Below are 14,244 nucleotides of genomic sequence, written 5' to 3'. Positions count from 1 at the left end.
GGTGGCGGCGATCCGTGGTGGCGGCAATCTGTTGCGGCGGCGGCGACGGTGGGAGAATCTGAGTTTTGGGTTTGATTTTGGAGGAAGAAAAAGGTGAGATTTAGCGTGTGAGAAGCAAAGAGAGATTTTTTTTTTCATTTTTTTGGTTTTAAAGAGGTATCTGGTTTTGGAATGTGCATTTGGGGGGCGGGGAGGATAGATTTATTTTTAAATCAAATTTAAAAAATAGAAAAAAAAAATTTAAATGCTGACGTGAAAAATTGTGGAAGCTTTAAAGATTTTGGTTATATATATATATGGGTAATTCTAGCGTACCCCCTTTTTCTTTTTGGGGTATGGTACCCACTAGTAGTCAACCTGCTATACCAGGTTACCAAAATATCACATTTGATGGTACCATCCTCATATTGTGTAGTACTAATATCACATGTAACTGTACTTTTGTCACATTCGGTAGTTCCCTTATTTTTGTTCACATTTAATAGTACCATCCTCACATTGTACAGTACCAACATCACATGTGACTGTACTTTTGTCACATTTGAAAGTTCCATTTTTTTTTCTCACATTTGATGGTACCATCCTCACATTGCGCAGTACCATCATCACATGTGATTATACTTTTGTCACATTCGATGGTTCCTTTATTTTTTCTCACATTTGATGGTACCATCCTCACATTGTGTAGTACCAATATCATATGTGATTGTATTTTTGTCACATTCGATGGTTCCTTTATTTTTTTCTCACATTTGATGGTATCATCTTCACATTGTGCAGTACCAACATCACATGTGACTGTACTATTGTCACATTTGATGGTTCCCTTTTTTTTTTCTCACATTTTATAGTACCATCCTCACATTACGCAGTACCATCATCACATGTGATTATACTTTTGTCACATTCGATGGTTCTTTTATTTTTTCTCACATTTGATGGTACCATCCTCACATTGTGTAGTACCAATATCACATGTGACTGTATTTTTGTCACATTCGATGGTTCCTTTATTTTTTTCTCACATTTGATGGTATCATCACATTGCGCAGTACCAACATCACATGTGACTGTACTTTTGTCACATTCGATGGTTCCCTTATTTTTTTTCTCACATTTTATAGTACTATCCTCACATTACGCAGTACCAACATTACATGTGACTATACTTTTGTTACATTCGGTGGTTCCCTTATTTTTTTCTCACATTTTATGGTACCATCCTCACATTGTGTAGTACCAACATCATATTTGATTGTAATTTTGTCACATTCAATCGTTCCCTTATTTTTTTTCTCACATTTTATAGTAACATTCTCACATTATGCAGTACAAATATCACATGTGACTGTACTTTTGTCACATTCGATGGTTCTGTTATTTTTTTCTCACATTGCGCAGTACCAACATCACACGTGACTGCACTTTTGTCACATTTGGTAGTTCCCTTATTTTTTTCTCACATTTTATGGTATCATCCTCACATTGCGTAGTACCAACATTACCTGTGACTATTTTTTTTGTTATATTTGATGGTTCTCTTATTTTTTTTATCACATTTTATAGTACCAGTCTCACATTTCGTAATACCAACATCACATATGACTGTACTAACATCACATTTGACTGTTCTAACATCACATGTGACTGTACTTTTATCACGTTCGGTAATTCCCTTGTTTTTTTTCTCACATTTTATGGTACCAGCCTCACATTGCATAATATCAACATCACATGTGACTGTACTTTTATCCACTGGTGGAGCCAGAGGGGGGTGAGGGGGGGCACCTGCCCCGCTTGACTCCTAATTTTTTTTTTTGGTATTATTAGTCACATGAAAAAAAAAAAAAAAGCTTCTACTTGTTGAAACTTGAAAGTGACCAAACCACCTATTTCACTATTTTTTTTTTATATCATTATTTACATCATTGTTACTAGTTATGATACTTTTCACAGCATTTTATCTTTAAATGATGTTAGAGATATTACAAATTTTACTACTTATATCTTACAAATTAGCATGTCACCAATCACAAAAAAAAATTTCAAACATTTATTCATTATATTTTTTAAGTAACACTAATCATATTTTTACTCCATCAGTTTGTAAATTTTTTAGTAGCTATGAATTGGTTGTTTTTGTTTATTTATTTTAATAATATGAAATATATTCATATTTGCTTACAATTTTTATTTATTTTGTTATTATTGTTGATTAATGTTTATTAAATAAATTTCACTTTTAATATCGTCTTTTAATTTTGCCCCTCTAGACTAAAATCCTAGCTCCACCACTACTTTTATCACATTCATAATTCTCTTATTTTTTTTCTCACATTTAAAGGTACTATCCTCACATTATGCAACATCAATATCACATGTCAGTGCACTTTTATGGAATTCCCTATTGAGTAGTACCACCGTTCTGTACTTTCGTATAAGAAAAATTGGATTCATAATCTCAACCTTTAATTTAATCCAACAGTTGCAACTAGTTGCCACGTCATCGATCCGTGTCTCACATAGTGTTGGGCTACCTTTCTTCACCTCTCCCCTTTCTATTGTCTTCAGAATCACCAAATTCAATTTTCAAAACTTTTCTCTATTCCAACAAGTTTAATCTCCATAACCATACCTACAACTGGAAGCCTTCGAGGCCCACCGACCACCACCGGCAATGCTTGCCGGTCTAACCTTCTCCTCTCTTAAGGTCCCTCTTTTTTCTCGTTCTCTCAAGTCTAGCCGTGACCAAGATTTTGCTTGCCCCAACACCACCATCTCTAGCGGTTTCTTAACAACGTCACCAACGCTAGTGGTCGTCGGGTACCCTCTTTTTTTCCTTAATTTATTTTCTTTTCTATGTGGGTTTTTTTTTCCTCTTGTTTGCTCACTGATTTTGGGGTGAGAGGGATGAGATTTTGTTTTATGACTAAAATTTTGTTTCAGTTTTGATTAGCTTGATGAATGGGTTTTCTTGTTTGGATTTCTGGAATTAGCAATAACTGTTATTATTGGCATTTTTAAAGCTGGTTTTTGGGTGAGCATTGAAGATGTTTGTTGAAATGCCTCATAGAGTTTTAGTTCATCTCTCTGTATTCTGCCCTTTTTTTTTTGGATTTTTATGCCAAAACTGTGATGCTATGTGTATGGAAATTGGATTTTTTTTTTATTAGCTTGATTAATGGGTTTTCTTGTTGAGTGTAAAGCTTGATGGTTTTGCTTGAGTTTGAAATTTAGGGCTTTGCAATATGGCCGAATCTATTGTTATTGAATGAAAATGGGTTTTCTTGTAATTGTTGTGTGTATGGGTCTATTGGCTTTGGCATTTTGGAAATGTTGATACTAGATCTTTGATTTTTTCTTCTGATCTTGATTTCTTTGCCTAAGAGTATTCATTTCTTATTCCTTAGTTTCTTTCACTGAAACAAAACTATGATTCTTAGCTTGATAAAAATATCTCAGTTTGAAGTTTGATACAGTGGATCAGTTTTTTCTCATTCCCTATGTTACTACTGTGGTTTGAGTTGTGAAATGCACTGAAGATGTTTGAGAAAATATATGTTAGAAATTTGAAGTGATGTTAATCTAATTTATTTGTATGTTGTGTAGTCTTGAGGGAGATTCATCATAGTGATGTTAATGGAACTGAACCAGGTCTTCTCTGAAGCTGCCAGAATCTTGCAAGACTTCCTTGAGGCTCACAATGATGCACCAGTCCTAGTCCGGAATCCAGTCCAGCCAACATGGTTTGTCCTAACACGGCCACGATACAAAGTCAACTTAGACAGAGCTCTATTCAAAAGCACTGACTCAGCTAGTTTGGGCGTGATAATTCGAGACACCAATGCCGCGGTCATAGGCGCTCTGTCAATGCGAGTCCCACTCCCCCAATCCGTGGCAATGGTTGAAGCTCTAGCTTGTAGGTGAGCTGTACAATTTGCTATTGAAATTGGGCTACACGAAGTGATTTTTGAAGGTGATGCAACAGTAATCATCAACGCTATTTCTAATGGATCGGCCAACCAATCCTTGTATGGTCACATAGTCAATGACATTCTAGCCTAAGCTTCTCTTTTATATTTCTCTGATTTTTGTTTTGTTCCTTGGTCATGTAATAAAGTGGCAAATGCCTTGGCCAAACATGCTAAAGTAGTGTGTGATTTACAAGTTTGGTTAGAGGATTGTCCTGAGCATTTTTCCACTCTGGTTTTGGGTGATGTTTCTTGATGTTTTTTTCCTTGTTTCAATAAAGCCCAGCCTGTATTTGGGTTTGGTTTCTGGAAAAAAAAAATTCTTGTGTAATGGAAAAAAAAATTGAAGTTTCGAACTGACTTGTCTTGGCCATGGCATCATTATTTTTGCCTTCAATTGTTGCCATTGTATAATTGAATTGCTAAGCACGAAACTAAAGTTTCCTACCGAAATTACCATAAAATCTAAATAAATTACTAAAATAACTACGAAACTAAAATATGACCAAACTACCCTTACAAAAGAAAATGACCATAATACCCTTAGAGAAGAAAATGACCATAATGGTCCCTATACATAGAGAATATCTAAAAATACCCTTAGAAACTTAACAAAGACCGAGATACCCTTAGTTAGAGGTGTGCATGGGTTGGGTTAAGAAGTTTTTTCAACCCAACCCACCATGGTGGGTTAAAAAAAATCCAACCCAAACCCATCATAAGGGTTCAACTCAACCTAACCCAACCCACGTAGATTGGCTTGGGTCGGTTGGACCCATGGGTTGGACAAATTTTCTTTTCATTATTATTAAATTGAGCATTAGAACAACACCACTACAATTAAAAGCAAATTTATAACCAAATAATCATGAGCATAACGCCGAACAAATACAAGCTATATAAGAAAAACTTAGGGTTTGGGTTTTGTATGTGCAAGTTAAATTTGAGCTTATATAAAGGAATAAAATAAGTTATCTAACAATACATTTACATGAAAAAACTTGTAAGTGACAAAAATGCTAACTTTGACATGACACATGTTAGAGAAGATGAAAGTGATAGCAAAAACGTAAAAAGGAAATAAGATGTACGTGGAAAACCCTAGGAAAATGGATGAAAAACCATGGTTTGAGCAAGAATTGAATGTTATTGCTCTGTTCAAATTTGTATTATGTGGGGAAAATAGGTCGCTCTTGTACAATAAGGGTGTTCTTCCTTAAAGAGAGACCTTGTTTTCTAACTTTCCATAGCTGTGATATGGAAAGCTGACTAAAGGATGGAGATTGTGTCAATGTGGCACTAAGACCTGTGGGTAGGTGACTTTGCTGCTGCTTGGGAAACAAGTCCTGGACATTGAGAGGGGTATTAGGAGTACTGTGAATGATACACGTCTTTAAAGTAGTCCAGCATGCATTTAACCAATAAGGAGTGTCCCTATAGTTGCTGACCTTAGAAAGTCATTATCTCCTTTTTTGTGTGTATTTAAGTACTATGTTAGATGCATATCTTACTTCCTTTCCAAAGTAGTCATGCCTTTAGCACGGACCAAGAATAGAATCTTTCAGCCAATGCTTCCTCTTCCTTTGTTCACAGTCATTCCAAGTGTAGGGTCCAGATCCAACCACATGCATTCTCTCATGCCTTAGTGGTGTAATGTACAGGGTTTGTTTAGGAAAAGGGGTAAAAAAAAAAATCAAAATTATATAATATATCTTTTTAAATTTAAAAATATATTAAATATAGGTGAGTCCGGTTGGGTTAGGTAGGTTTTTAAATCTCATAACCCAAACCTAACCTAACTCACTATTAAAAAAAAAAAAAAAATCATGACCCAACCCAACCCACCATCTCCTAAAAATTGACCTAACCCGGTGGGTTGGGTTGGGTCGGTTTGATTTTGGTGGGTTCGCTATACATCTTTATCCTTAATATCTACAAAATGATCTCGAAAACATTAAAAAGGACCGAAATTCACTCAAAACTTAAAAAATGACCAAAACTCCTTCAATTCCCTCTAACATTTAAAAAAAAAAAAAAAAAAAACCATTACAACCTATAAAATGATCAAAATACCATTAGAACATAAAAAATGACTATAATGCCCCGAAATCTAAGAATGACTCTCTCCCTCATTTCTTGTAAATTCACCTCCTCTGACCAACAATTCTTTCCTTTCCCTCTATTCAGTTTTCACCTCTCTCTCTCTCTCTCTCTCTCTCTCTCTATGAATTGTTTTTCTTCACATTTTACGGAGCTCTAAGAATCCCACAAGCCCACGGAGCTCTAAAGTTTTGTCTGCTCCGGAATTTTCTCAGTTCGGTAGCAGCATATCTTCTTCCCTTCGATGTCGACGATAAAAGATACAGTTTCCTCTATCTCTCTCTGCATCTCTCTTTGTTCGCGAAATCTGCCGTTTATCGCCTCTAAATTTCGATACATCCCTTTTTAACATTCCTTTTTCCATCTGGTTTTTATTTTTTATTATATGTATTTAAAATTTCCATTTGGTCCCTTTATTGCTTGATTGTTTTTAATTTTTGGTTCCCTTTTTGGGTTCGCAGTTTGCTAGGAACACGACCCGGCGGGTTTTACTTCTTCTATTACTCCTTTTGGTCACTAGCAGGTGAGAAAACTATGATGATTGTATATACTTAAACCATGAGAATTCTATGATTATCTATGTTGCAGTGTTGGTTGATGTTTTTATTGATCCCTGTTCATTATGTAAGGCAAATTTAGACAGTAGTCAATTTTTTTCCTAAATTATAAGTAAGTTTGTTAATTTGTAAAAAATAGTATTGATCTATTGTTTATTTATTTATTTTGGGTTGGATGGGAGTGAAGATAAAGAATTTTAATCTATACATGGGCTTGTTATGGGTATCACCTTGTAGTACATTCTTGGATGTTAGTAGCTGGTCATAATTTTTATTCAATTTTGAGTCCACCCCTGCACTATATTATTTTTCATGAAAATGATTGATGTGAATTCAATTAAATTTCAAAATGAGAGTAATAAGTTGGAACTTAATAGACTCATCAATCATGTACAACATGTGATGATAAATCCTTACCTTTTTTCCTGCTTTTTCTAAGAAAAAAAAATTGTTAGTGATGGTGAAAAAAGAGTTAGGAGATTCTTGAGCACATCAAAACAGTATACTTCTCTATCATCTAAGAAATCCAATTGTTTTTGGGTTGAGTACTATGTCATTTTCATGTTAGGCCTGATCATTAATTGCATGCTTGTGCACTTTTAGGTTTTAGTTGAGTTGTTGCTTGTTTTGTGATCTGGATCTCATGTTGGTTTCATGAAACACGAGCATGGGGTTGACAAATGGCAACCAAGGTGTTTGAAAAAATTGAAGGTTTTGATGCCTTGAAATGTATAATAAGTTTTTAATTTCTTTTGGTATTAGTGTTATTTGTCAATTGTCTTTGATTTTCTAGTAAGTTTTGGATAATGTGAGAATGTGTGTAGTATGTTGTGTCCAGGGAATAAATTTTTTCACTATCTAGTAAGCACCTTGGAAGTTGCTTAGCATTTATTGAAAGTCTGATCGGTCATGCCTTGTAATTTCCAATAAAATATCAAAGAGAAAGAGAAGAGAGGGCGTCTTTGATTCTGAAATATTTGCAAGTTTGTGTTACAATTGGAGTTTAGTTGAGTTATTACTTCTAATTAAGTTGGTCGTGTTGAGTAGCATTTGCTTTTAGTAGTGTTGATTAAGTCTGCTACCCCAAATTGAGTGGCATCCTTGGAGTTCTCCATTTTCTTGGTTGAATCCCTTGGTTTCAACCACCCCTCACAAGTCTTGGCCTGCATCATTTCATCAAAGTCAAACTGTTTGTTTCGAGCCTTGGGGAATAGAATAAGAGCAGCTGAATTGTGGGCTTGATATGGTTATTAGCAAGATGTGTGTTAGGGGTTAAAAGGGTTTCTTGTGGGTTCTCTGGTACCAAAAAAGTTTTGCAGCAACTCGATATTATTTATAGATTCCAATTTGGCTATCTAGATGTGTGTGTGCGTGCATGGGAGCTTTGGATTCACCTTCTAATTCTTTTTACTTTAGTTGAATTCTTTTTTTATTTGACTTTCAAGAAGTTGGAAATTTATTTGGCCTGGGGGTCCATCTGCTTTTCACGTATTCAAGGATTCTATGACTTCTAGATCCCTTGCATCTTTTCTACATGTGTACTTCTGCATTTTGTTTCTTTATTCCCTGTAATTTGATGCTTTACTCATTTGACAGTTGTTTTTTAATTATGGTGAGAAAAATATCATTGACATGTGAACAAAGATATTAAGAATAACCTTTATACATCAAAGAATAATAATTTTTAATCTATTTATTCATATTGATTTTGTTACTTTTGTTATTGCCAGTACAAACTTATTGTTTCCTAATATTAGTGTATTCCATAAACAGGATATTGACTCAAAGCATTGGACTCCTCTTGTATCCATTTTTATCACGATCAGGCAAAGACAGAATAGTACTACACACGGTGAGTTTCACTGCTCTACTTTGAGGTCCTTGTATTGTGAGTAGTGACATTCCATGTATTTTCGCTAACCTGACTGCTTATCCATTGGTTAGGGAGCAAGGTATTGAAAGCTGCACGATCACCATACTCATATTTCATGGAAACAAGGACTTCACTAAACATTATTCATTGACAAATTCTTATGTTAGAGCTTATTCAATAAATTCATTATTTTTAATACCAACTTCAAAAAGGACAAACCTCTCTTCAAAATTTTTATTAAAAATGTAGTTACATATGATCTTCTCCATTTCAGTAAATGGTTCGAACTCATTCATATCCTCGTCATCACCCAATCTAGATTCCTAAAAGAATATAGTATAATCAAATTAGCATATAAAAATTTGTTGTTTTCGCACCCTTATATATCAATGTACACATTCATGAACTCACCTGCGATGAATCTTTGATTTTTTGCCTTTTATTGACTTTTGGAACTTCAGCTTGTGATGTGACAATTGGGCTGCGTTTTTGTGATCTGGTGACTTTAGGCTTGCTAGAAGGTGTAACACATGATGCATTAAGTCGAACATTATAAGGGAAAGTTAATTGCATCATATCCACATCCTGTGCAATAAAAATAAAAAAAAACTCATGTTGCTACTAAACATCCTAAACACATTTAAAATAAATAAATAACCAATACTAATTCACTTACCACATTATGAGATAAGGGTGTTTTGCTGCTAGGTTTTTTATTAGATTGAGTTTGCCCAGCAATGTGAACACTACAGTCTTCCTCCATTGACACTATCTTAGATACTTCTTTAATGTGCTCTGTATCATCTTGTTTTATTTTGTCTTGAACTGGAGATGTAGACTCTATCTTAGATTCTTTTTTAGCACATACTGTATCATCGTCATCCATTGTGTCTTGGATTATATATGGAGATGCAGACTTCATTTCTTTTTTAACATCTACAATATCATTTAAGTTGAGGTCATTGGAATGACCATAATGTTCCTTTGCTGTTTTCTTTAACTCCAAAAGAATGTCATTCTTAAATGTGTCCACATTGTTTGCAATATTTGTCACGGTTTTTTGCATGACTAGCATTTCATCTTTAAGACTTGTTATTGATTGCTCAATTCTACGAATTGCTTCATCAAAACCCTGTGGATTAATTTATAGGTACAATCATCAACAAATGTCTAGCACCAAATTATCATCAAATTCATAAGATTTATTGGTTGAAAAAAGATACCATATTTGGCTTGTCTTCATGTTGAGATGGCATAGCATGAGATTCATTAATATCTTGTTTCTGTAGTGGAATATTTTCTGTCTCATGTCCACCATCCATTTGTGTTACAAACAACTATGATAAAAAGAAAATAAAAATTATGTCAACTACATAGGGGTAATAATTCACATATAAAACATATTTAACTTATTTCTAAATAGTCAAACATTAAAAAAAGTCAATTATTACCTTAGGACTGTCAAAACTTCCAATTGAATGTAATTTAAGCATCCTTTGGTTAACTTCTTTTTTCCCCCAATAACAGATACGTGGTTGAGGTCGTTTGGACACATGTTCAATATTCGTTTCAACATTGACATGCTCAAAATAAAACAACTGCAATATGTATAAAAGGGTCATAGAAATTTAGTCAAAAGAGTCATACAAATTTGATAAAAAAGAAAATCATATTCTTGAAAGTAATTATTTTCTACAAATTACCATTAAAAATAGCAAGCAACCACTAACGCCAACACGATTCTTTTCTTTATATTTGCACACACCTCGAATAAGAAAATCCAACACCAACTTCGCCCAATTCAAGCTTTTGAACTCATCAATATTAAGGAGAATTGAGATAAAGGACCGTTTGATATAAGGTTTAGAAGTGGGACATAATAAAGTACCCAATACAAACAGCACAAAACAACCAACAAATTCTTTTCCTGATGTTTTCATCTCCTTCGACCCTCTAAGAGGTTAATTGGTATATCCCCTACCACATTTAATCCATGTTGTTGGCATATATGATTTATCTCTTCAGCGCTTGCAACAATAGACACATCTACCCCACTTGATTTTACTCCTAGAATAAATTCTACATCTTTAGTGGATATTGGTAACCTCCTTCCACAAATATCCAATGCACAAGAATTGTGGTCAAAATGTTCAACTAACCATTTGCAAAAATCTCTATTCAACTATATAGACCTTAAATCCAACATACTACCAAATCCCATTTCTCGAATAACAAATCTTTGTCTTTCATTTAAATTTGAAACCATCAAGTGAACACGATTAGGAGCACACCGAGTATATAATGAAACCTGCATTATATAATGAATAAAAAGGGTTTCATTGTGAAATTTAATACATAATCCTGAATGCTAAAAGTTTCATAGGTAAATACTTACTTTACGTGTTTTGCGAGGAATATTATGTGACAAATTAGCATACTTTTCAGAATTCTCACATGCTTCCTTCTTGTACTCTAATTTAGAGTCTTCATCAAGATTCATCCACTTTTCTCTAATCTCCTTCTTAACCTGTAATAGATATTCAAACTCAATTAAGATCTCCATGAATATGTCATGTCAACTAAACAATAACAATAATCTAAAAACTATAAATATTATTCACTTACAGTTGTGCTTATCTTATCAACAATGCCCTTAGATTTCATCAATTCCAATTGCTTTTTACTGAAAATCCAAATTTAATGAAACATATTATTTTAAATATAACAATAGGAAATATATTATAAATGGATATATAATGAAAATGAATCTTACTAATAAATTAAAAATGGTCCAACAGGTCTTTTCGGGGGGGGAACTTGGACAGCACCCTGCTCTTCAATATTTTCCACTCTCCCCATACTCATATCTCAATATAACATGAAATAAAAACAAGGTAAGCAATAACATACATTTGAAAAAAAAAATCACAATTGAAAGCTATGGGAATTGCAAACTTTTTCCTTGCAAACTTCGTCCTGGACAACATAGATGATCAACGTTTTTATTTATTTTATTTTATTTTATTTTTTATACAATAACCTGTGTCACTACTATAAAATGGAAATAATATTTGTTATTTGTGGATGGTCATATCCTTCACTAAAGTGCCATATTCACCAAGATGCTTCTATCTAATCAGACAACATATTTAATGATTAAGAAGTAGGCTTTGTCACATCACATTTGTCTTGCTGACATAACTAATTTATTCAAGATTATGACTAAATTTATTTTAGATTGTACCCTTCTCTTGACTCTTTCTGTGCTTAATTTTGCATCTTCATAAATTTTTTTTTAAAAATATACAAGTTGGATTAAATTCGGGCAAAGTTGGGAGTCAAGATATAAAACTATTTTAATTTAAAAATATCTAGTAACATGTTGTTTCAACAAGAAACAAATTCTATCACCCTATCAAAGAGCTAGCTAGAAAGGTATATTAGTATATTCCAAATTCTAATTTCTAATTGGGATCCAAGTTTCTCTATGATTATTAATGATCACGTAACTTAATCAGTGATCATTAAATCTCCTCCTTAGTAAGAGATGAGGAATCCAACCATTGATTCATGGGATCAAGGGTTTTTTGTTGTTGTTGTTGTAAAGTTAGGGATGAGATAATAATCTGCTATCAACTTTAAACGCAAATAGTTGACTGACACTAAATGTTTATAAGTAGTAAACTTAACCAAACTAAATAGAATAGATATGTACAGATATAATGAAGGTCCATAAAAAAAATAAAAATAAAAAATCTCACAACTACTTATGGAAACAAGTTGTAATTGCGGTATGATAAAAATTGTGTTAATGATGAGTGTCTATATGAAGGCGATATTATTCCAATGAATGAAGATTCATTCTTTTTTTAAAAACAATTAATAAATAATATTATTTATCAAAGGAACACAATTAAAAACACAAAACCATAACAGAGAAACAGCTTCACATACAAAAAAATATTAAGGAACAAATATCCCTAACACGAGTTGACTCATTTGTATATTATCAATTTTACTTACTGTTTGGAATAGAAAAATTGAAATCCACATATATCATTATCATTTTTTTACTTTGTAATTATATTTCTATGACCAGATTGGATTTGGTCACATGAATACATCATTTTTTATGATTTTTTCAAGTAAAAGGAAAATATTGTATTGGAAAATTAAGGCTATAGAATGCATCTTCTTGGGGGAGACTTTACGTTTCCCATATATTCATGTATCGAAACCAACTCACAGGTCAACAATTAGACCCTCTCTCTCTCTCTAACAGTAGCATACACAAACCTCACCACAACCAAAACTAAACCAACTCTAAGATGCTTCCCAGTTGGGAAAACTCATTTCTGAAGAAACCCAAGAACATAGACCTCAAAGTAGTCAAAAAGAACTCCAACATGTCAGTCAATTTCTCTGTGTTTCGTCCTCTCATGAAACACAGGATTGGCTAATGTGGAAGTGTAGCTTGCCTATTAGCAATCCAACCCCACAACAGCAATATATCTCTAGATTAATGAGATCACAGTTCAATAGCAATCAAATCACATCCAATTCATCATCATTCAATCATTTAAAAAAAAAAAAAAAATGTATTAGAAGCTTATGAACCACTTGGACACCAGAAGAATTAACTTTGGTTCCTAGTCCTATTAATCTGAAACTCAGTACCAAATACTATAATTCTTTTTGAGTTGTAGTACTTTTAAAACCTCAGTACAAATTTGTACTTTTAAACTGACAAATTTGTAATTTTTGCTCTTTTCCCCTTTGCTATCAGAACTATGCCCACTACAAGCACATAGAGATAGACATATCTAACCCTCAACTCCCCAGCAGCACACATGAATAGATTCCATAATCTGCCAAACTCAGAGGGCCACCTCGCATATAGAGGATACACAAACACTATTTTGGAAGTGCCTTTACAATAACCATTAAGTTTTTTTTTTTTTTTTTTTTTTTTTTTTTTTTTATCACTAAAGAATGTTAAAAATTGAATTTTTATCAAAAGCCCATAAACACAATCATGATTCTTGAATGAGAAACATAATAAAGAAAACTACTTTATCCATTTATTCCCAACCCACCAAAAAAAAAAACACAGGGGTCTGATTCTAATGATATCTATGTGTCTACAATAAATGAGGTGACAGTGTGTACAGCCCTAGGATAAAATGGGAGACAGTGACACAAGTAGCACATCCCAGTTAGGTTAATTTTTTTTTTTTTTTTTTGATAAGTCAGTTAGGTTAATTAATTGAGAAGCATTACATACCATAGCAAAGCACAATCCAGCCTGTGTTGTTGTCTGTAACATACCAAAACTAGTAAGGTAGCCATCTCTACTCTTAAAGATGAAGAGAGATGGCAGCCTGAGATTGACCTAGTGTTCTTATTTTAGGGGACAATACACATCAATTTGTAAGACGGCACAAAAATTCAAGACATATGCATTTTCTCAGTTCCAAACTTTCATGAGACGACTAGGCATAAGAGTTAACTCTCACTTCATAAAAGGGGACAAAGCATAAAAGAATTGACTCCAATTTCATGTAAAGTAATGTGCAACACAATAGTGGCAGTCATTTCCGAAGCAAATAGTTCAAGTTTCCGAGAATTCCATGTTTTTTAAGAGTAGTTCAGTCATTATAAAAGCTTCACTTCACATTGAAAATACTAGAACTGTAAGCATAATAATTTCTCTCTCCTTACTTTCCCCTCATCTACTTCTTTC

At 33.4% G+C, this 14,244-nt stretch overlaps 1 protein-coding gene across 1 annotated transcript; it reads right to left on the bottom strand.

Moving 5' to 3' along the window:
- Window positions 1-9,122: 9,122 nt before the first annotated feature.
- On the bottom strand, window positions 9,123-13,850 carry LOC142605808 (uncharacterized). Its single transcript, XM_075777245.1, has 9 exons — window positions 13,786-13,850; window positions 11,127-11,184; window positions 10,897-11,028; window positions 10,694-10,809; window positions 10,205-10,454; window positions 9,953-10,099; window positions 9,725-9,838; window positions 9,178-9,633; window positions 9,123-9,131 (listed from the first exon to the last, which is right to left on the bottom strand). The coding sequence occupies exons 1-9, from the start codon at window positions 13,848-13,850 to the stop codon at window positions 9,123-9,125; spliced, it is 1,347 nt and encodes a 448-aa protein (XP_075633360.1).
- Between the last annotated feature and the right edge of the window lie 394 nt (window positions 13,851-14,244).

Source organism: Castanea sativa, chromosome 8, assembly GCF_040712315.1.
Source record: "Castanea sativa cultivar Marrone di Chiusa Pesio chromosome 8, ASM4071231v1".
NCBI classification, from domain to species: domain Eukaryota; kingdom Viridiplantae; phylum Streptophyta; class Magnoliopsida; order Fagales; family Fagaceae; genus Castanea; species Castanea sativa.
The sequence above is the reverse complement of the archived record's forward strand: the minus strand, read 5'-3'. Positions and strand labels throughout refer to the sequence as shown.

Coding starts and splice junctions, on each gene's coding strand:
- LOC142605808 (XM_075777245.1), bottom strand. CDS start 13,850: ATGGCTACCTTACTAGTTTTGGTATGTTACAGACAACAACACAGGCTG. Junction 10,810..10,896: donor TTCCTCGCAAAACACGTAAA/GTAAGTATTTAC, acceptor TATATAATGCAG/GTTTCATTATATACTCGGTG. Junction 10,455..10,693: donor GGTAGTATGTTGGATTTAAG/GTCTATATAGTT, acceptor TTAACCTCTTAG/AGGGTCGAAGGAGATGAAAA.